The sequence below is a fragment of the Drosophila subpulchrella genome, chromosome 2L, assembly GCF_014743375.2.
Source record: "Drosophila subpulchrella strain 33 F10 #4 breed RU33 chromosome 2L, RU_Dsub_v1.1 Primary Assembly, whole genome shotgun sequence".
In the NCBI taxonomy this organism is placed as follows: Eukaryota; Metazoa; Arthropoda; class Insecta; order Diptera; family Drosophilidae; genus Drosophila; species Drosophila subpulchrella.
The window spans coordinates 17,878,599-17,900,957 of NC_050610.1; the positions used below are offsets into that span (position 1 = coordinate 17,878,599).

Sequence of the window (22,359 nt, forward strand, 5' to 3'; positions counted from 1 at the left end):
CGAGCGTAATTAGACAAACATTTGGTCGGGCCAAGAGCGAGGCCAATTGCTAATTGCCTCAATCAACAAAAGTTTCCATATTTACGCCAGCGAACAAGTTGACAAAAAGTGTTTTTTAATATTCAAGCAGGGAGAGAAAAGCTGGCAAGGTAAAATGTGCAAGAAATCGTATTATTTACATTTTAAAGAAATACATATACAAAAAGGAAAATCCTAATAATGCTTAAAAAAAAAAAAATTTAAATACAGTTTTTTATATTGTTATATATTAATAATAATTATGTAAATACACAATATTTTTATTATTTTTCATAAGAAATATTTAGTTTTTTATTTAAATTTCTTACAGATCCTATTTTTAAAAAAACTGTTTGTTAGAATTGACTTAAATTTTTATGTTTAACTAGAAATCGAAAGGTTTTTTTTTGTGCATTGGAAATGGCACACTTTTATGATGCTGAATATTTCAGAACTCATGCAACAATGATTGTAATTTTCATTTAAAAAATTGCAACCGAGTACAAGTTTTATTTTCCAAAGACGAATAATCATAATTTAGTTAAAACTTTTTTATAGAACAATTTTTTGGCAATCAAATGACTATTTTTAAGCGAAATTCAATGAAGATCCTTTCTTTAATTTACCCTCAATTTAAATTTTTTTAACGCCCTATACATATTTTAATAAAAAACGATAGATTTTCCTCTGTGCAGTGGAAATTGCACACTTGTCTCCTTCCGTATTTTCCTGCTGCTGATCATTTTTGTCGCATTCTGCGTTAATGACAAACCGACAAGCGACGAAGCGCGGCTGTTTCTAATTGTTTTGGCACTCCCGTTGGCTGGAAAAGCGGGGAAATTAGAAGGAAATTGGGGAGCAGCAGCCATTGTTAATGGATATTTGCCTCGTCTGCGGCTGGGGCAAGTTCAATTTTTCGGTAAAGTGTTAATTACACCGGGCAGCGACAAATTTTGAAAGATTCCTCTATGCCAGCTGACAAATCATTTGTCGTGGTCTGGAAATATTTGGGCGGGGGCAGTTGAGGTCCAGAGACTGCGGTTTTAGCCACCGTAGACCAGCAACGTTTGACAAATGTCGAGCAGACATGGGCAGAGAGAAATCGAGAGAAAGCAGCGGTGGAAAGCAGGAAAATGATTGGGGAAATGGGGTGCAAGTGCCCCCGATGAGGAAGCAATGAAAATTCTCCGTCTGCTCTCGACTGGGCAATTTAATTGCTGCTGCTGATGGAGATGTTGATGAGCTTGTTGCTAGTGTGCTAATGCTGTTTATGTTGCTGGTGTTGCAGCAACTGTTGCTGCGGTGTCCATTGCTAATGCCATTGGCCAGAGTGCTGTCTGATGTATTCGGAAATGTATTTGGATTGTTAATGTTTCAGATTAACAAAGCCAGAGTGACCAGTCGTGGCTTAAATGAATTCGCATTTGATTTTCGTTCTAGACCGTAACTACAGCCTTTATTTATTAACATTTATCTTGAATATTTATTGGGAAATTTATTATTTCTTTAATGTTCCTTTTTGATTAAATAATTAATATAAGTTAAGATTTCATTGTTTTTTGTAAAATATGCTATTAATAAATTTATGATAAGTTCCACATTTTTTAGTTCCGTTAGCAAAGTAGGTACATATTTTTTGAGTTATTTATTTCAGTTCATTTTTTATTCGTTAACCATATCCACCGGTCACGCAATAAGCATGAAAAACTGCACAAATACGGCTCAATATTTATGACCATTACAGATTTTCCATCCATAACCATCGCGGGACTTGTATGACGCAATGGGCCACATTTCCAGCATGGTTATTCACTCAACATCAGTCAGCCTGAAGTGGCCTCAAATCGTAGTCACGTTGCCAACATTGCGATAATTGCGTCTAATAACTTTTGATAGCTGTAATTAATCCCCGGTGGCGACCCGCCTCTGACCCCAACGCTCTACATCCATCACTTCACTAAAGGATGTCAGCGATGAGGAGGCGGAGCAGCGCATCATCATCTCGGGCGATTCTGTCAGCCATGAAATTGACACGTCTTTGGTATTAAGTGGCACATTGAATAGTCCAAATTAATACCCGTGCTTCATGGTTGTTATCCGCGTTGTTCAACCCTGTTGCAGGATGGTAAATCAATGGACTTAGTCACCCAGTAGATAACTTGAATAGGATAATACCATTAGTGATAGTCCGATCGGTGTACTGAATGGGTTACCTGCTAGAACTTAATTTGGCTTAGGAACTATTAAGTTATTGAGCATTTTTTAGAGGATCTGTTTGATTTACATAATAATTTCTTATAAAGCGTATTTATCTGATTTACAGTGAATAAGTATTCAAGATTAGTATAAATTACTTCTTAGCCGAAACTATTTTTTATAAAACTAATTGATCACATCGTTAAAATCCTTGTCTTATTTGTGTCTTAATTACGGAATGCTAATATTAAAAATCAATGATTAAATGGCCTACCCTTGAAGAATGCCTTATGTAAGCGATTCTTAAAGAACAAAAGATCTTCAAAGACTCTTGGGTAGTCTTCTCCCCCATTGCCTAGCAATTTCTGCACTTTCCAAAGCAATTAAATCGAGGGCGCAACCCTCTCGAGGGGCGTGGCACAGGGGAGGGGGGCTGGTAGCTAGATGGGTGGGTGGTGCCTTCATCTGGGCGAAAGAAATGAACATAAAGTGAGCAAATGTGCCATAAATTAAAACTAAATGCCGACCGACGCTGTCAAAGGCAGAAAAACGTGAAGACGAGCGGCGACTGCAGTCGCAGTTAAGATTAACGCACACACGCATCCGCCACGCCCACAGAGGGGCGTTGACACCCACACACACGCACATAGATACACACTCACACCAAGAGACTCTCTCATAGATGTCAAGCATTGGCCGCAATGATTTACGGCTTCGCATAGGGGAAAATTGCGCATACGCCGCGTGGTCGCCACCAAGAATTTGTTAGCCCATTTTTTTCGCTGTTGTTCCCTGCTGGTGTTTGCTCATAAATTGTGCGCAGGAAAAGTATTTCAATGCAAACGAGAGGTGGCGTTTTGAAAGGGATTCGTTCTAAAAAATACCCTTTAAGATAACAACAAAGGTAACTAATATGTAAATTTATATTTTTAGTATCAGTAAAAGTTAAATATGTAAGGATAAATTCTAAAAGAGCAATAAGTTTAAAAAGGTAATAAGTTTCGCTGCGCAGCTAAGAAATATCTTTACTTTAAAATTAAATACCCATCAAGGAAAGTCATTAAAAGAATAATATATCTGAAAAGCTGTAACAAAACTTCTATTAATTAAGCTATTTCAAGTAATCAGAGGTTTTCTGCAATATATTCCCATAAAGTTTTAAATCACTTTCGAAAATACCGGAGTGTGAGAGTAAGAGATGAAGACACATTGTTGTTTAGAATTAAATTCAGCCTACGTGGAAAACTGCTTCGCTTTGGGTGGTCGCCTTCGTTCCTTTGTCGCCGTTTTTGGTGGCGACACTTGGCAGACATTTGGTCATTTGTTGGCACAGCTTGTTGCACGCTGAAAAGTGAGGAAAAGTGTGGAAAAACCGGGCAGACGCTAGAAAAAAGTTTGTGCCACATCATCTTGTTAGCATTTTGTCAGCCAAGTTGTCACATTCGCCTCAGCGAGAGATCTTCAATGTTTCGCCGGCAACAAGTTGACAACAACTACAGAGAGGAAAAAGGCCTGAAAAGGGGGAAAATCGAGGGGGAATTTGGGGATGGGGAAAAGTGGCGAGGAGACTTACGGTGCAATGGTTTTCCTTTGCACACTTTCACCCCTATCCCGCATGCACTTTACGCCTCACTTGACTTACATTCGGGGCAACGACAACCAGAGATGAAAACGCCTCCGCCTTGTTTTCCCCTTTTTCCGGCCCCCTTTGAGCCCCCCCTCAAACCCCCCTCCAACTGTCGCGCAAAATCTTTAATTGTCGCGCAATTTTCCAGTTACTGCATTTGTCGCCTCGCCCGCACTTCTCACTTCTTCTTGCCTCCTTAAAATTGCCAAGGAATCCATATATTCATTCATTTGTCCAACGATATGCACAGTGGATTTATTGCACAATTTACTGGCCAAAAATCAGTTAATAAAAACATTTTTATTGAATGACTTACAGTGAACTCGAGGTCTCGGCATTTTATTAATAAAAGCTGAATTATTGTTTGAATTTAATCTTAACCAAAAATAAATTATTAAGCTTCTTTGTATTAAAACTTGCTTTACCTTTTATGACAAGCACATTTTATGAAACATTTTCTTAATACTTTAATACTTTTTCTTTACTCTAAACGCACCGCACATAAAAGTCTCCAAATATTTAAATATATTTTTTATGGCATTTAATAGCTCTTGGCCGATAGAATGGTTTAGTTTTATGCGTTCCCCCGAAGAATGTGGTAATCACCTGGCATCAATTCCAATCTTTATAGCAAACAGCTTACAATTAATTGGGACCAAAATTCTTAAGAAAATTCCAAAAAGAATAGAAAATCCAGGGCTATACTTTTTAATAATTCCGCATGAATTCCAGCGATCCACTGTGCCCATTCAGTCAACCATTCATTCATTCATTCTCGATTCCCATTCGGGACTCTCATCTTTCGCAACTCGTTCTTTCAGCTTTCTGCTGGTTGCTTTCATTTGGGGCGCCACTTTCGGATGCAAGCGATATGCCCCCTGACCCCCGCCACGCCTCCCCTGGGGCCAAGCCCACTGCAACTACCAATTAGGTGGGCAGAAGGCGGTTGCAATTTCAATTAAAGGAATTAATTGCGTGTGCGGCAGTCAGTTTGAAGAGTCTCCAATAAGACGGCAAAACTGGCAAAGAATGGGAATTCTTGCCAGAATGGTCTAGATAAGTGACCCTTATCTAAATACATATTTACCTGGCTGCTGGGATATGAAAAAAGGTAAGGGAAAAGCCATAGAAAAGCGAGCTTGGGGAGGGCGGAAAACTTTATATGCAGCCCGCATATTGTCAAGAGCGGAAATTGCAGGAAGCTGCAGATTTTTATCGATGCAAGTTGACAGGCGCCAGAAGCAGCACTCGATGGAAGTTTAACCAAGCTCTATGTATACAAACCACCCCGACCACCTGCGCCACCTACGAATAAAGGAAAAACCAGAAGAGCTTTCCTAACCATTGCTTCCGTTCATTTTCAAACGCAATGTCGAAACCGGAACAAAAAACTCCATGAAAATTCCAATTAGGTAAAGATCAAACGATCCAGAAATCGAATAAATACCACTGGCATAAACATAAGCAAATGAGGGGCGAACTACGAAAAGGCCATTAAATTTTAGTCAATCGATAAACGAAGTCACAAGTTTTTCATCATCAGTGGTGCAGCCAAAAGGCAGCCAAAAAAGAAAACAATTCGTAAAAAGCCTTGCCCCATAAAAAATACACTTTACGATCCTCACGCAAACTATATAGCTAAAACGGGAGACAGCGATAGCATCGGGGAATGAAAAAGAGCGGGCGTTATTTGTAAGAGTATATATATACCTATAGGGCCACCAGATACAGCGACATACTGTGAGTGTCAATGCTGATGTAAAGTGTCACTTAAAACGCGCTCAATATTTGATGGCCCGAAGACAAAATTGAGCCACCTCCGCAATGCAAATGAAAAAGCAATATGCCACGGTACACGTCGTGACATAAGTGTAAAAGCGGTTGAGGCTTTTTTTTTATAAAAACGGGAGATTTTTGGGCCAATAGTTTTGCATGTCAAAGGTGTAGAAAAGCTAGTTTTTTAGATTTCTATTAATTTTAGAGATCTGTATAGTACATAAATATTCTTCTGGATGAAATATATTAGTTTTATAGAAGCAGAAATAATATTCTTATTAATATTTAGCAACAAATCATGGTATATAATGCATAAAAGGCTTATTTAGTGTTATAATGTATTTTACCATAAATATGCTAACAAATTAGGAACCGAAACGCACTGTCTGCGTACTTCAGTTACAATGTGAAAGACCTTAACCAAACCAACGATTCCAGGCAAGCTAAAATAAAACCTTTAAACGATCTTCGGGCAAACAACGTGAACGCATTATAAAAATGTTTTACGATGCTGAGCCCAAAACGGGAGAGTAGAAAAACAAAACAACAGAATAAATGCTGAAAAGCGAAGCAGAGCGAGTTTTATTATGTCGTCGAACGTTGGCGAGATAAGGTCAGTTCTTGGGGGCGGGGTTGGTAATGTGGGTGTGGGGAGGGTCGGTGGAGAGGGGAAGGGGCAGGCGGACGGACTGGGGCCAAAGAGCAGGGGCCCAGTGGATTGACCGCTTTGCATGTCGCGCGCTGCATTAAGCGAAACCAAAAAAGAAGCCGATGACAGCTGAAGGGAAAAGTAGAGGAAAGAATAGGGCACTGGAAACAACCAGCAAATTTTTAAAGAAATATTCAAAAGCTTAAAATATGAAATAAGCTTAATGACCTTTGATAAATATTTTTTGAAAATTTCAAGGATCCGCGTCTCATACAATAAAAGTTGATCCCATTATTTAAATAATTTTTAATTTTTTAATTTCTGCTTTAGGTATAATTTATTTTAATGCGTTAAGCACAGCTTGGGCTTAATTTATTTTTAGTTTTAAAAATAGGGCAACTTCCAAGGAGACAAACTTTATAAGTTATATTTATATATTATGATCCTAGTATTTATATATTTATTTATTTATATTCTGTTAATAAAGGTATATAAATCCTCCTAAATGGTTGATAGACTTACAAAAGACTTAAAGTTTCTTTCAGTATATTTTAAAAAATGAAAGAACTTAGTAGGGAACTTCGGGGAACGGAGAACGGAGAGCTGAGAACAGAAGGGCGACGTCTGGACATGAGCGCGAACATGAATCGCTGAAGGCGGCAGCTTAATGGATATGGATATGTGGTATATGGATATGTCTTCCATGTGGCCGACTCCCCGCCAAAAATTAAATGATGAACAATGAGCTTTGCTCTACTCTAAAGATATCTTAATGGTTAATTACTAAGCCACAGAAAATCAAAATTTGTATGAGAACTTAAATATTAATAGTGAAAATATATGCATGTGGCATAGTTATTTGTTGAATATTGGAATAGTTTAGTAATAAATAACAAATCAAAGATACTTTTGGAAGGTCTGGGTTTAAATTCGGGAAAAAAGTGCTATTGAACTTCAATAAATAAAAGCTTGCATATTTGAATGTAAAACCCATAAATACATTTGGGATTTTGGTTATGCAAAAATGACTTCATAAATATATTACAATGCAAATAGATGCAGCAAGGGGAAAATATTGAAACAAATGTTTATTTGATTAGAGCAATTTTGTATTGCAGCAAAAATGTTCTATTTTGGCGAAAAACAAGAACATACATAAATAGTTTCGCAGATAAATATTATGATCTGACTTTTTAAAAGCTTTTAAGATACATATTTTTTTCTTTGTGTTCAATTTAATAAACATTTATTAAAAGGCAATAAGTATAACGTAAAAAATCCAACTATTTTTTTTAGGTAAAATTATATTTTGACTAAGTGTGCTTCCCTCTGAAAGGGTATTTTAAGCACCAACTTGCCCTTGTAATCCCTTTCTGTTTCGTTAGTGTTTTTTTTGCCCGCTGCTAATATTTTTCAATTTCATTATCAAGTTTAATGCTTGGACCTTCGGTTTACTTAGCGGTTGTCCAGACAAAAATAAAAACATAGAGGCAAAGGTCTCCCAGCGGCGGTGACCTTTTGTGAAGATACCGCACCCCAGACCCCGTTTTTTCAACCCGTATGTGAAGCGCCTTTTAGAGAATCCCCCATTTTGTTGTTTCAGTTGTTTGTTGGGCGATTCAATTGAATGTTTGCGGCTGGACGACAACTGGCGACTCATCAATGCCACGTCATCATCCTTTTTATTTTCGCCAGTGGCGGCGAGGGGGTGGAATTCGGAATGGGTTGCAGGGGTTTCAATGCCAACGATTTAACGATGGCTGAACATATGCAACGGCAACAGCACATCGCAACGCCAATGAGCAAGTAAAAATAACATTAAACAGCAGACAGAAACTTTCACAGTGGCAAATTGAGTTGTTTGTTGTTTTTTTCTGCAGTGTGGTTGTTTTTTTTACCCTTGTTTGCATTTTCACATTAAGAACGCAACGCAGCTGCCGAAGAAGGTTAATTGTTGTTCTTGCCGCCGACGTTGTCATCGATATTGATTATGATATTTTTTAATGGACGGCTGCAAGATGAAAGGCCCCCACGAGATGAAAGAGAAACTTCAACACGATTGAGACACACAATAATGGGGCGATATGTGTGTGCGAACATTTAATTACCGGGTTAATAAACATTAAAATATTGATAAATCAGGCAGGCAAATTGTTTAAAAAATGCAATCAAGTTTCTGCTTATTCAATTCGAAGACAAAGGAGTGAAGCCAATATTTCAGCGTGGTTTTTATTGTGACTGACGTTTCACGAACAATTTTTTAACTATTTAGTATTGCTGATGTGTAAGGGAAATCATTTAACGGAGCTCCATTTTTTTAATAAATTGGTTATATATTTTGTTTTATTAAACACTAATTTTAAAACGAAATTTAAAGCATTATTTAAAAATTGTGTTAGAAATCTATGATAATAATAGGGGAAATATATATTTTTTGAAGCCACCTTCTCAACTAAATATTTATTACTAACCATCTACAAATTTGAAATAATTTAAAAATATTTTATCTATTTTATTAAATTATATATTATGTTTTGAAGCGTTTCTAGTCAAAATTTAAAGAATAATTTTAAAACTTAGTTAAATATCTATTATAATCATAGGGGAACATATATTTTTTGGAGCCATCTTCCTAACTAAATATTTATTACTAGCCAATTAAAAATATGAAACAATTGCAAAATGTTTTAATAAATTTCCTGCTACTTAATAACAGTAAATACTTGATAATAAACCATATCAGCTTTATTGTGGGATGCATTTTATTTACTTTTCGTCCCTTTCGAGCACTTTTAACCGCTAACCGACACTGGAAATGTGGCACAACCCGGGGCCACCGCCTGCCACGCCCCCTGGCCAACTAACCGCCCACTCATTCCATTGATGCCAACCGTAAGTGCACAACAATTCGCTGGCCAACAACTTTTAACAACGGGAACACTCACACAAAGGCAGCGATAACAACGATAACATTTTAGCACATAAATTACAAATTCATGAAAAATTTTATGCTCGTGTTGTGCACTCGGGTTTTTTTTTGTACCTTTTTTTCCCAACCTTTTTGTCTAGGTTTCCTTTGGCATTGTTTTTGTTTTTAGTTTTCTGTTTTTGGCGGTAAACGCAACGAATGTTGCCGCTGCCATTTATGTTGCTGTTGTGGCAGCAACATGCAACGCTTGCCGGCAGGGGAGTCGGGCAAAAGTTGGACAGATATCGCACATATATATGCAGCTGGATTGGGGGAATGGGATTGAGGTTCACCCAGGATTGTCCGCAAAAGGTGGCGGCAAAGGTGCAGTGCGGTCAATGCGTTATTTGCAATTCATTGCAGCCATGGGAATCCAAATGGGAGAGGGCGGCGAGGTGGGAAGGTGGGTGGTGGATGGTGAGCAGATGGAGCTGGTCAGAGGACAGATCTGCACATACAGCGCCCATCGTTCATGGTCCGCTTTCGGCTTTATGGCTTAATTTTTGGCGCTGCCGTTGGTGCCGCTGCTGTTTGTGCCACACATTTCGCAAGCAATTTAAATGCTAATCAATTTGCCGCGTTTCACGCTCCGCCAGCAACATGGCAATCTGCCCCACATGCGGACCCCCAGTCGCAACAAATCCAATCCAGCCACCCACCATTCAGCGGCAGAAACGCAGCACTGCACACAATTCAAACAAACAAAGTCGCTTAAAATTATGAAAAGGCAGCGAATTCTGCACAGGGCATATAAGCAGAAGCCAAATGAAATAATAATCACAGGCTAGGGAAATAAATATGGACCAGGACCAGGAATGTAGAAAAGCCAAACGGTCGAAAATTACACAACATCCGGAAAACCATTGATGGAAAATTATATACACCACCTCCATAGGTAATATTACAAAATAAATTAGTAATAAAACTAATAAGGTAAAATTTTTAAACAACTTCTTTTGAGGTTTCCTTCCACAATTGCTGAAAATTGTACGATTTAGGAATAAAACTAACTAAATCAAATGATAAATTAAAGACCCTTGTTCAATTGCTTAAAATTTGAATAAAAATGTCTTTTTTATTTTTTTCTATAATTCCTGGAATGAGTTTGCTTGTTTAAAACCAGACCAGAAATACAACTAGAAAAAACGAGTAAGGAGTGAGCAAAAAAATAAATCCAAATGGTCAGGGAAAAGTTATGAGCAATGCGCAGGTTGAAAAAGTGCAACACGTAGCATTTGAATAAAATGTGTGAGGAAAAATACGCGCGACCGGAGATTGGGGGATTTTTTGATAACCGGAACGAGAGAGGAAGTTAGAGATAACAGGGCCGAAAAAAATATAGAACAAAGTTTGATTTATGGCTCCGGCTAGGAGATTTTAGTTGCAAACTGAATTAAAAATCGAAATCAGTTGCTCATACAAAACGAAAATAGATCACGATACAAAGTGGGAAATGTAGAATTGTAAAAACCTAAATTGTTTAAAGGACTTCAATTGAGGCTGAGTTTGTATCTAAGTGAAATTGTAACTTATCTCGGAGTACAAAATATCGCTTATAGAATATCCCTAATTCAATTTGAGGTAAAAAAACAGGAAACTTTATAACTTTTCCAATGATTTTTAAAAGCAACGCACACCTTCTTAACAACAACCAAAAAAAACAGCGCACTTCCATAAAAATAATAAAAAAAGAACGGTAGCAGATGGAGTAGCGTAATAGGAAAAAAAACACAACCAAGATGAAATTGCATTATGTCGATTTTGTGGATTTTCCTATGCAAAGAGGAAAATGACGAAAAATGGTAGGGAACAGGAAGCTCGAATGGCTGCGAGTGGCTCAAAAAGTGCCCCAAGATGTGGCAACATCGGTCCAGGACAGCAGTTACTTTGCATCTTTTAAGCACTGCTCATCGGACGGAATAGTTCTAGGATAGAAAAAAAGCTATGTCAGTGAAAATATAGAAGGTAAAAGGATAAAGAAGTTTTCATTGGTTTCGGCTGCGGGCTGATGAAGCCGAAGCAGCCCAGGTATTCCATCCACATCGCTTTTTATCCAGGCTCATAAAAATCATTCATTTGCGAAAAGCCAAATTGCTAAGAACGCAAGTGAATTGATAAGGATTTTATGGAGTCTTAGAGAAGCCTTTTAAATTTTAGATATGATCAAATAGAATTTTTTCTAACAAATTCCTGTTTGATTTTTCATCATTTTTCTAAAAGTTTATTTCTTCCAGTTTATGGCCTATTGATATGTTAACCAATAAAAATGCTATAAAAATGTCCAATAATTCTTTTGAAGTTGATTAATTGTGTCACAAGATTATGGAAAGTCATGGGAGAACCTTTGACATGATTTTAATCTGAGGAAATAACAATTATAAAATTGAGAACGAATTTTTATGAATGCTTGTTTCGTAAAATGTAATGGGGAGATTAAAATTGTCTTGCTTTTAAAAACAAATCTTAAATGGGTGCAAGGCCAAACTTTGAGTGAAAGAAGCTTTTTCTTAGCTCCCATCCGCCGTGTTTTTGTGATTAATTTTGCAACCCTAGTCTTGGTTTCGCCACCCTTTTCGAAAACTCAACCACCCAACAACCACAAAAACCCCCTTGGGTTTATTCGCCTTAAATTTGTGTTTATCAGGGGCACACGACTCGATTAATTTTGGGGGTGGGTGAGGGAGCCAAGGCGTGTTTTTAATGGCCAAGGACAATTAAAAACAATTTTGCAGGCACAAAAGAGTTGGCAATAAATTTAATTGGCCCGCTGCCGTAACGCCCATTGATTATTTTCGGTGTGGGCGTGGCATGGAGCACTTTCACACCTAGTGACAAGGTGTCCAGGGTTGCCGCTGGATGTGAATGGTGTTTTCCTTGGCTGGTTTTCCGCTGGAATGGGGCGGCAATTTATGCGGCTGTCAGTTGCAGGGGCAGCTTGGATTTTTATTGGCACCCGGCACGCAGCCAGAACTTCAGCTTCGTTCGGCTTCCTCTCAAGTAATTGCATCGAGCACATAAATCAATTGAATTGCATTTTCATGCGACAAGTTTGGCCAACCCTCGATTGTCTGCAAGTGAAGTGAAAGCCAAAAGTAGTTTTCCCCCTGGCCTGTCTCTCATCTTTTTAGCTGGCCCCTCGAGCGTGGCGTAATCAATTGAAATTGCATGCAATGCGTCACTGGCAGATCTAAGTAAAAATCCCACAAAGTTCAGTTCCAAGCCAAACCAAATCGAAGTCGAAATGGATGTCGAAGTCAACCCCCTGAAAAGTAAAGGGCATTTTCCCCGTTCTCAATGCAACACGTAGAAAGATTATCGGCAACTTCGTTTATGGCTTATCAAATTAAATGATTAATGTTTCCCTATGTTTCCTTCTTCTGCGCCAAGAAAAATGTCATCAGCAGTTTTCAGTTCTGTTCGGTTTATATTTGGTTTTATTTTCTTGCCCGGAGTTCAAATGGTTTTCGTGTTGCGGTTGTCGGCTTGGTTTAAGTTTCGTTCAACATTTTATTGAGAAAGTTTTGCTTGTGGTGACCTTTACGCTTAGCTGATTTGTGGCTGGTTAAATTGTTTTGAACCATAAGTATTCAGTATTTAAGATCGATGGAGTTAAATCTAATTCAAGGTGTGGCTTTAATGGGAACTTCAATTTAGTTAGGACTTTGTTACTAATCTAAAGAACGCAGTTTTAGACTTAAGATTTCGTTTGATACATTTACTTATACAGTATTTTCAGTAAATGGTATTAGTCTAAGGTCCAACATAAATATATTAACTAAAATTATTATCTTAAGAAAACTAGTTTCAAATTCAGAAAATGTATAAAGTGAAAGACAAAAAGTATGTATTTTTCTAAAACAGCTTAAAACAGAGTTTCCGAACCCTACCCTTGGGGTCCAAATAATTAACCCTTTTAAGTATGATGCGTTTTTCCCACAGAATGGGCGAAGTTAAATGAAAAGTCCTATTGAAAAATTCCCATTTCCCTTGTTCCACATTATCCTTAGCATTTCCATCATCCAATCATGGTTTCATTTGCTCCTGCACTCCAAATTCTCAAAATTCCATCAGCAAAAGTTTTCATCATCCACAAAGCTCATGATCCACACACAAGCACACATCACATTAATCAGTCAGGACAGTGGGACGAATGGACAAATACGCACTCGAAAGTATAACTCATCGGGGCACAAATTACAAAGACAAACGATGACTGACAACCGCAAGGCTTTTTTGGCCCCCGGAACGGAGAGTTGGGTAGCGGTCGGGGTCACCACTTAGCACCCACAATCCACAGGGCTGCAACGGAAAACCAGGGCCAGAGGGGCAGGGACATCAGCGTTTTTGTTAATTAAACAAATGCCGCAGTGACATGTGCACATCACGAGAGATGTGATGACTTTGCCGGGGTTTTGGTTTGGGCCGCTGCGGTTTATGCATCTGCATTCGTGATGGGTGGCATGGGTATGGGTATGTGGATGGGTTCCGGGTATGGCAATGGGTATGTATGGTACCATATAGGGTCGGAAAGTCGCACAGTCGGATCTGGTTCGGCTTGGGGTGGCGCTGAATTCAGTACCCACTGACAATTCCGCTTGACAAAAGCGCACACAAATAACGGGGGAAAACAGGCGACATCGCTGACAATGGCTCCGCATGCAATTTAATTTATTTCAATTGCAACGGAATTATTACGACAGACGACAAAGTGCCGTCGCAGAGCAATTTACCCAGCATCCCCTGGGCGCCGCTCCTGTTATCCCCCCTATCACACCCCCTTGGTATTCCAAAAAAAACGCAGCTTCTTTATCGCTTTTTTAGGGAACTGTTAATAAACAAATTCATGTGCGAAGAAAGTAAGCGCAGCGAGCGTCGATTTCAATTAAACAGACGCGTGGCTCCCGTTGGCCACTCAATCTGATAATGACCACAGTGCACAGTGGCGGCGGAGGGGGTTTGTGGCGAGGGTCCCCCTTTTTGAGCGCCAAAAACTGGCAGGAGGTAGATTAACTTCATTTATCAGCGAAGTAAGACGTATTTAGACGTATTAGTTCTTTATAAAGGAATATCTATAATTTTATTTGATACATTAAATAAAAATTAATAGGATTTCTTACGAGCTGTGTGTGTGGTCACCTGTGTAAAAATCCATTCTTAGCAGAAATCAGCAATAGGGAACTATAATTTTGTGAAAATGTGAAAGCTGCAGTTTTACTGACCTTTTCTTTGTATTGATTCTTAAAATATCAAAGTGGTTTTATATACATAAAAGATTACTGTTACAAATCCTGGATAATTTCTTATCAGGTATATCTTTTTAAATATAAAGACTTAAGTTTTTATAAATAAGCCAGAATTTATATATTTAGTAATACATCACTTTTTACTCAAAAGGTTATAAAGAAGTAATATATGTATTAAAGTTTTGGATTATAGACCGTAAATTATACTTCTAATTGTACCTGAAAAATGCACACATTAAAAGTAAATGGTTCTTTTTAATTTAAAGTTATACGGCTTATTGTTTTTTTATTGATCAATAACAATATACTTCATAAAAACCTATTGTATAGTTCCTGTTAAAGACACCCAATTCCCTCGGACCATTCCCGGATGCAATTTCGCAATTCCGACCCATCGTGGGTGGTTTGGGGGCATTCAATTTCGCCACTGTTGATTTCGTTGTTGTTGTGGCAACAAAACACTTTTATTTTTGCTGTTGTTATTGCAGTTTTTGTTGTTGTTTGGCTTGGCCAGTTTCAAGTGTAAATTAATTTATGAGGCACGCCATGGAGCTGGCGCCAGGCTGCGGTCACAGACCCCCCTTCGCACCCGCCCATGGAGCGAAATGTCAGCCAGAGTGTGAAATTTCATACTTGAATACTTGCCAAAACGTTGACAAATGAAGTCTGCATAATTGGCTAACATTTGGTCATGGAATCGGAGAGCTTTTACGAATATTTGGAGAATAAAGTTAGGTAGCAAAAAATAATTTATTTTGAAATTGTGGTTTATGAACTCTTTCCAAAAAATCATGTATTAAAAGAAACAATTTAATCATTTATTATACCAATAAATTGGCCAATAAACATTATTCAATAGAAAAGCCTTCAGTAAAGTGGAACTATTAGGGGTTTAAATCTTATACAGCAAATTTGTTTTAAAAACAGCCAACACATCCCAAACTTGTATTCCGCTCTGATATTTATGAAAAAACGTGTTCAATTTGCGTTGACTTAACTCACCTTTCAGTGTGCCGATGAAAAACAGAGCGGCCAGCAAATTGAGAGGGCCAAACATGTTGATTGTTGATTTCTGACGGATTTTTGTTTCGAATGGCTTCCTGATCCGTTTTATATCTGCAATGGGAGGAGGGAAAAAAATAAATATGTTAATAATTATTTATTGCTCTAGACACGCCCTTGGTTTAGTCACTATAAGCGACAGAACAGATGGCAGCAATTTGTTTGTTTGTTTGGTCATAATAGAGACATTTTTGGTAAGAGGGTGTGTGATGGAGCCCAACCCAGGGAAAACAAGTGCGGAAGAACGCCAGCTGTCACCTGTGATCTGTAACCTGTTACCTGTAACCAGTCACCGATTCGCCTGTCATCATTCAAATGTCATTCTCCCAAAGGGGGCGGGCCACAAATTGCCGATTGACACGGCACCTGACGCTAATCAAAACTACACATGCACTTTTGGGGTAAAAGCCCTTGGTTCATTTCCCCATTCCCCCTACGGGCAATTAAGTCTGGTTTTGTGTTTTGGGCCTGCTAAATTTTCATTACTGTGGCCATTGTCTGACCCAGGAACTGGGGGGGATTTGAATTCGATTGGGAGCCATGGGTAAACCCACCTTTTCGTTCAATCGCCCAATGATTGTCATCGTAGGTGTGACTAATTGTTGGTCATTTATCTTCTCTGCTTTCTTCTCGAATTTGATTTTTTCTGTATTCCTCTGGCCTCTTTGTTTTTCGGTTTTCCATGGAAGTCATGAATAATTTCCGTTCTAAATGGAAAGGCTGGGCTTTCCCTTTCTCTCCGTCTCTCTCTATCTGTCTGTGTCTCTAATTGATAGATAATTGAAGGTCTCGGTGGAGAAAGGGGAGTATTGATCAATTGGCTGGAGATGAGGCTGCAAATGATGAATGAACAATCTGATTGAGTGAGGGATAAGACGGGGCTCAATTTGATCATGAATGGTAATTCTTTCTATTGGATGATGTCACCTCGAGATGGCTGCACTAAACATACTCACAAAGATTGTCTGGAATTTATCTGTCTGAATCATTTATTTGAATATTTATTATTGATTCACTAGCCTTTGTATGTAGTTTAAGCTTAAAATTTAACTGCGGGCGATAGGAAGTTTGATTTGTGTTTTAATGTCACACTAGTTTTTATGCAGCTGCATTTATTCCACCATTTGATGTTATTAAATTTTAGTCTGGACAAAAATGTCAAATTTTATTAAAAAATTATTACTTTTAAATATAAACTTCTTTCAATTATGCTTTATTGAAATTTTATAGATTTTATATATCCATTGATTAAATTTAAAACTAAAAATTGCTAACCATTTTAACATCACGAATATTAAATATTATGTGTCATGCTAAAACTACTGCGCATCCAAAAAATATCTAAAATCTCTGACACGAAGTTTTATATATAAATCTCATGTGGGTCACTGAAACTTTTTGATTGACAAATGCAGAAGACATTTATGGTGCGGATAGAATGAAATCAAATAAATTAGAGCCTCGAATGACTGTCAGAAAAGTGTTCGCATGCAGATGTAAACTTGGGCAATTCCCCTAAACTGAACTCCAACTAGACTGTGACTATCCTGACTATAATGTGACTTGCATATCCGTGTATCTTTTGTATCCCCGTATCCCTGCACTCCTCCCATCCGCTCGCTTTGTATCTGTTTGCTGGCACTGTAAACAAGTCAACAAGGACCGACTGCCATGGGCAACAGCCCCACCCACATTTGCAGGTGGATTTCCCGCCCCCTCGACAGGTGCACAAAACGGGGCCCTAACATTGTCACACACGTCTCATTTTCCCTTCGCTTTTCGCTTCTTTTTTTTTTTGGTTGCTGGCAAACTAATTTCAAAGCAAATGCGATACTGTCGCAAGTGACTGAGACGACTCCCCAGCCTGTTGTTGGGTTTCCTTTCCTCCGGTGGCTCAGGTGGTTCAGGTTGGGAGTGGTTCTGGTGCTCGTATGTCACCCTGTCAACGATACCCTGACTCAGGTAAGTCCTCAGTGACCTCAAGAGTTGGCAAAGGTAGAGGTTAGGTCTTTGGTTATGGGGGATTTTTCTCAAATATATTTAAGGAAGTCGAATATATTTTAACCATTTGCCTATATACTTATTTTTCATAAATAAGGATGGGTTACCTAATTATTAATACAAAAGAGTAATTTAATATTATAAACACAAACAACAAGCAAGAATTTAACAACTCGAAACTTTTAGAGCTCATATTCAGCAAAATAAACAATTTTAAATGCTTAAATGTTTTCTTTTTCCTATTTTTTCAGTGCTCTACAAGCACATTGTTATCACAAAAAACAGATCTTTAACCTTGTTACAGTCATGAGTCCTTTTTTTTTGGGCGGCCTAATTTGCATAATTCCGTCGTTAAGTGGCGGAAAAGTGTAATCAAATGAATGAGTAGATAGTAGAGCCCAGGGGAACCAAATCCCAGAACTGCACTAACCATCAGTAATTTGATTGTAAAATTTACAGACAGAAATTAAATTGAAATTTTTGCACAATGGTTTGCCACGATTTGAAAATCCCAAATGTGTATTTTTAATTTTGACAGAAGATCATTATGGTCAAAAGTTGGGAAAAGACAAAATGAAAAGCCATGCAACTTTCGCTTTTGCCCATTGTGGTTCATTGGGGGTTTTTAGCTGCTCTGACCCCCTTGCAAGTAAAATGTGTGAAAATTCTATGGGAAGTGATATGTTGCCAGGCTCTCCACCCCCTCGCCACTTTGCCCTTGGCTATGGAAAATTGAAAAGTTATCAATTACCGTTCCTTTTTGAGTGATTGGCTTTGCCAAACCCGCCCCCCAATGAAAGCGTATGCCAAAAATGTATTGTTTTTTGGGTTTCCCTCGCTCATCGTACATTTTCCGAGCTTCTTTGGATCAGCTTACAATTTCATGGCCCGAAGCATATTGAGGTAATTGAATTTTGGTTTTTGGCCAAGCGGCTGATGAAGTGGGAATATCTAAGGTAGTACAATTTTAAAATTACCAGTCGGGAAAATGTACAAATTTCGGTAGGTAGATTAAGTTTGTAATTTTGTGAGGTTGCTTGGTTAATTGCAACAATTTATGGAGGGGCAAAAGCATTATGCAATATAGCTGAGTGTGCTCCTGTTTACCAAATGTAATTTATTTGAATAATTGGCCGCATTTAATTTGTGATAAATGCACAATTATCAAAACAATTACACAAAAATATCACTAATTTATGCAAAAATAAGCTAATATAAACTGCAACAAATCACTTTTCATTTAAAAACCTTCAATCCAAAAGCCCACCCTCAGATTCTATTAGAAATGAACCCATAAAACCACCACTTAATTCGATTCACCCACTTGACTTGATTGAAGGCAGATCAAATTGCCCAAATAAAAACCAACAAAATTACGATGATGGGAATTAATTAATAAGTCCGTATCATAAATAACAAGAGATATAAATAGATAGGGGAAAAGCAAGAATTCCATTGCGAGTCCAAATAAAGAGGAATGTGTTTTTTTAGAATTTATTACGTTCGTGTGGGAGGGCCACTTGCCGCGTTGCCAAATCGATTTCAAAACTTCATAAACAACCCGGGCGAAGAGTTCCCCTTCGGCAACATTTGAGAAATCTCGACCCGGCCAATAAACTGGGAACAACAAAAACGAAATCGAAATGAATCGAAATTTATAAACAACAAAAATCTGCAGTTTGTGCGTCTTAATTTGTTTATTTTGTGCTAAAGAGCAACACGCATCGAGTGCCATAAAAAATCAACAGGCGGCATAAAAAACGGAATGGCAGGGGTAAAACTTACAGAATTTATAAACTGTGCAAACTTTGGCCAAGAGGGGCAGCCGTAAAAAAGGCAAAAACTGAGCAGAAAGGGAATATTTATGCAAACGTCAATTGGGCTGCAATTCAATTGAGCCAAGGGGCATGGCGCATGAGGAATGAAACATGAGGCATGAGGCACGTACTTTCAGATACCCCATCGAATGGCGGGATCTTTGGAGAATACCCTATGTGAAGGGGTTTATCTGGTGAAATATGGTCTAAAGGTAATTTAATTTACTTCAAATAAAAAAGGGAACTATTATTCAAAGCTGTATTGAATAGGTTTTTGCTGTTTGTTATACCTAATTTAGCTTATTATTGTTTGGGTATAACAAGTATGCTTTTAGAAAATAATATTGTATATTGCGTTTATAATTCGCCTTTGCTTCTGTAGAACTAATTTGCATTTAATTAAAACTAACCTATGGGAGTCGCCATATATTTCACAGTAAAATATAGCCCATTTTAATTGCCAGAGCATTTCCAATTCGATGAGTTTTCATTTGTATCTTTTATTAGGCGCCCCTTCCACAGCCCGCCCAAATTGATATACAAGTCAGACAACGTGACGTATGAGTGATGATGCGTGTGTGCCCCCTTTTCGAGGCCCTCCCCCTTTTCCCCTCGCCGTGTAAACATTCAATTCGATGGTAGCGGCATATGATTGCCATATTTGCCATGGAGCAAGTTCCGAAAAGTGTTCGATAAATGGGAAATTAGGTTGCAACGACGCCGGCGCCAATTCCAAAAAAAAAGGAAAAACAAGAGGAACAATCGGAAAAGCGAAAAGAGTTTCCACTGGCTTGTTTATGCCCGTAGCAGCCACTTGAAGCTGTTGGAAAATCCGCCCCGCAACCCCTTTCACCAACCCCCTTTTTCCACTAATGGCCAGCTTTTGATTGACTGACGAGCGAACGAGTTGAATGATTGCCTGCCGCACATATTGATTTGCATCTAGTGGATCGCCCATTTGCCGTAATTTGCCCTACACAATGCCATAATTTATTTGATTGATATGCCATATATGCGCACAGTGTATATGTGCCATCTCTGACTATATATATCGCATGAATTTTAAAATTGTTTGCCTTGGCTTCTCGCCATTTATTTGCCGCTAATTTGACTGTCAATCAATCGGTGAATGCAGAAGTTTTTTCTGTGCCACATAAATATTTTCCGTTTGTAAATTCGCCATAAGTAAATACACACATACCCATTTGTTGGATATAATTCGCTGACGTTCAATGTTTGATTTCAGTTATTTATACACATTGGGATATAAAAGCAATATTATTCCCTGACATAAAACAAATTCCTCTGGTAGTTTTTTCTCTTCTTACATGAAACATATGACTTTGTTTTTGATATTGTTTATCAATGAAATATTCGTTGAAATGGTCATTTTTTTCCAATGCTTTAAGTTTGTAAGGCAGCTTAAATGTTTTATGAAGCATTTAAATGTTTATTGACTCAAGGCATGTTGATTTAATTAATTTAATGTAAGATTAAAACCTTGTGGTTCAATGAGAACAAGGACTTGAATATTAACTTATGAAATTAAGTTTCCTACTTTAAATAAAAAATGTGACTACATATCACACACAAATATTTTCATTAAGCCAATTCCAATCAATTCCGGACCGGCCACTTTATGCATCAAATTTTCATTGAATTTCTGAGTTGTATATTTATAATAAATTCTATACCGAATTTCCATGGAGAGTAGAGAGCTCAAATTAATTGTCGGTGAGGAATCCAAGAGGAGGAGTCATTTCCTAACAAATTTTTCCGGAGAACAAGGAACAAAGGTTTTATTTAGCTTGGGCCGAGGCCATCTCAATTGGGAATATGCCATAAATTTGCAGAAAAATTGAAAACAGAGGAAGGAAAAATACGATTTCACTGTGTAAAATAAATTCTTGTGTGTCTTCACTTTTTGGCCCGTAACATCGTCGTCATCGTCATCATCATCGTCTTGGCCATCATTTATTCATGACAATTTTTGCTCCTCACAGCTGTAGCCTGGAAATGCGGAATGAAAATGGAGTCACAACTATACCGAGTGCTTTGAGGTGAATTTTCCTGCAAATGAAAAACCCACTCATCGATAATGCAGGCGAGAAACCGCAGGAAAATGGGGGTAGTGGAAATGTAAAGCAATTTTCGGCCCATAAATGAATGAGGAATATTTATACTTTTCGGCCAGACAATAGTCTGAGTTTGGTATCCAGGGCAAAGGTCCTCACTCTAAAATAAAACAAAAAAAATGCGTATTTTCCATAACTTCAGCCAGATGACAAGGGGAAGCCCAAAATTCAAACTGTGCAAATGAGTTGGCCACAAAATGTCAGTTACAGACACCTCACCAAACTTTATTTCCCCCTTTTACGGACCGCAAACGCGCCGAAAAATCTTGAGGTAAAGAAACGACAAGAAGGAGTTGGTGGAAGTTTTCTCTTTTTTTCCCATTTCGTGCAAATAAAATCAATCAATTTTTGGTCTGGCAAGTGGCAGTAGCAACCAGTGGAAAGCAGCAGCAAAAGCAGCATTCTAAGTGCTCGTCCGACACTGAAATCTATTTGCCAAGGTGATGACAAAAACTGTGGAGCCAGGGGAGGAAAATTGGAAAAGTATTAAGGGGAGTTTCGACTTCTTTTATGCTTCTTAGAAAGATAGATAGATAAGCAGGATGCACTTAAATTGTTAGCTAAACAGTTCGAAAAAGGATTGAGGACTGCCTTGAAATGTTTGCTTTAATATTTGTAATACTTCCTTTTTATTTTGTATCATTTAATAATAAATGAGGCTTATTACAATTTTTGTAGCCTATTCAACTTTTTTTATTAAGTTCCGTTTATTCAAAATCATTAATATTCTAAAAAAATAATAATTATTTTAACAGCATGTTTAGAGACTTTGCAATTTTTATCACTTTCTACTTTTTATCTACTTTCCAATTATTATCTTTAAATACTTAAAACTTTTTCATTTATTTTTATTTAAGTAAATAAAAT

The 22,359-nt window shown here is 37.8% G+C and overlaps 1 protein-coding gene across 2 annotated transcripts in view; it reads right to left on the bottom strand.

Annotated features, from left to right (window-relative positions):
* LOC119548091 overlaps positions 1-22,359 on the bottom strand; it is a 78,643-nt gene that overhangs the window by 53,606 nt on the left and 2,678 nt on the right. For both annotated transcript variants that reach the window (XM_037855179.1, XM_037855178.1), the window contains exon 2: positions 15,480-15,593. In XM_037855179.1, coding sequence (XP_037711107.1) covers positions 15,480-15,534 — 55 coding nt within the window. In that variant the 5' untranslated portion in view covers positions 15,535-15,593. The remainder of the gene's footprint in view (positions 1-15,479; positions 15,594-22,359) is intronic.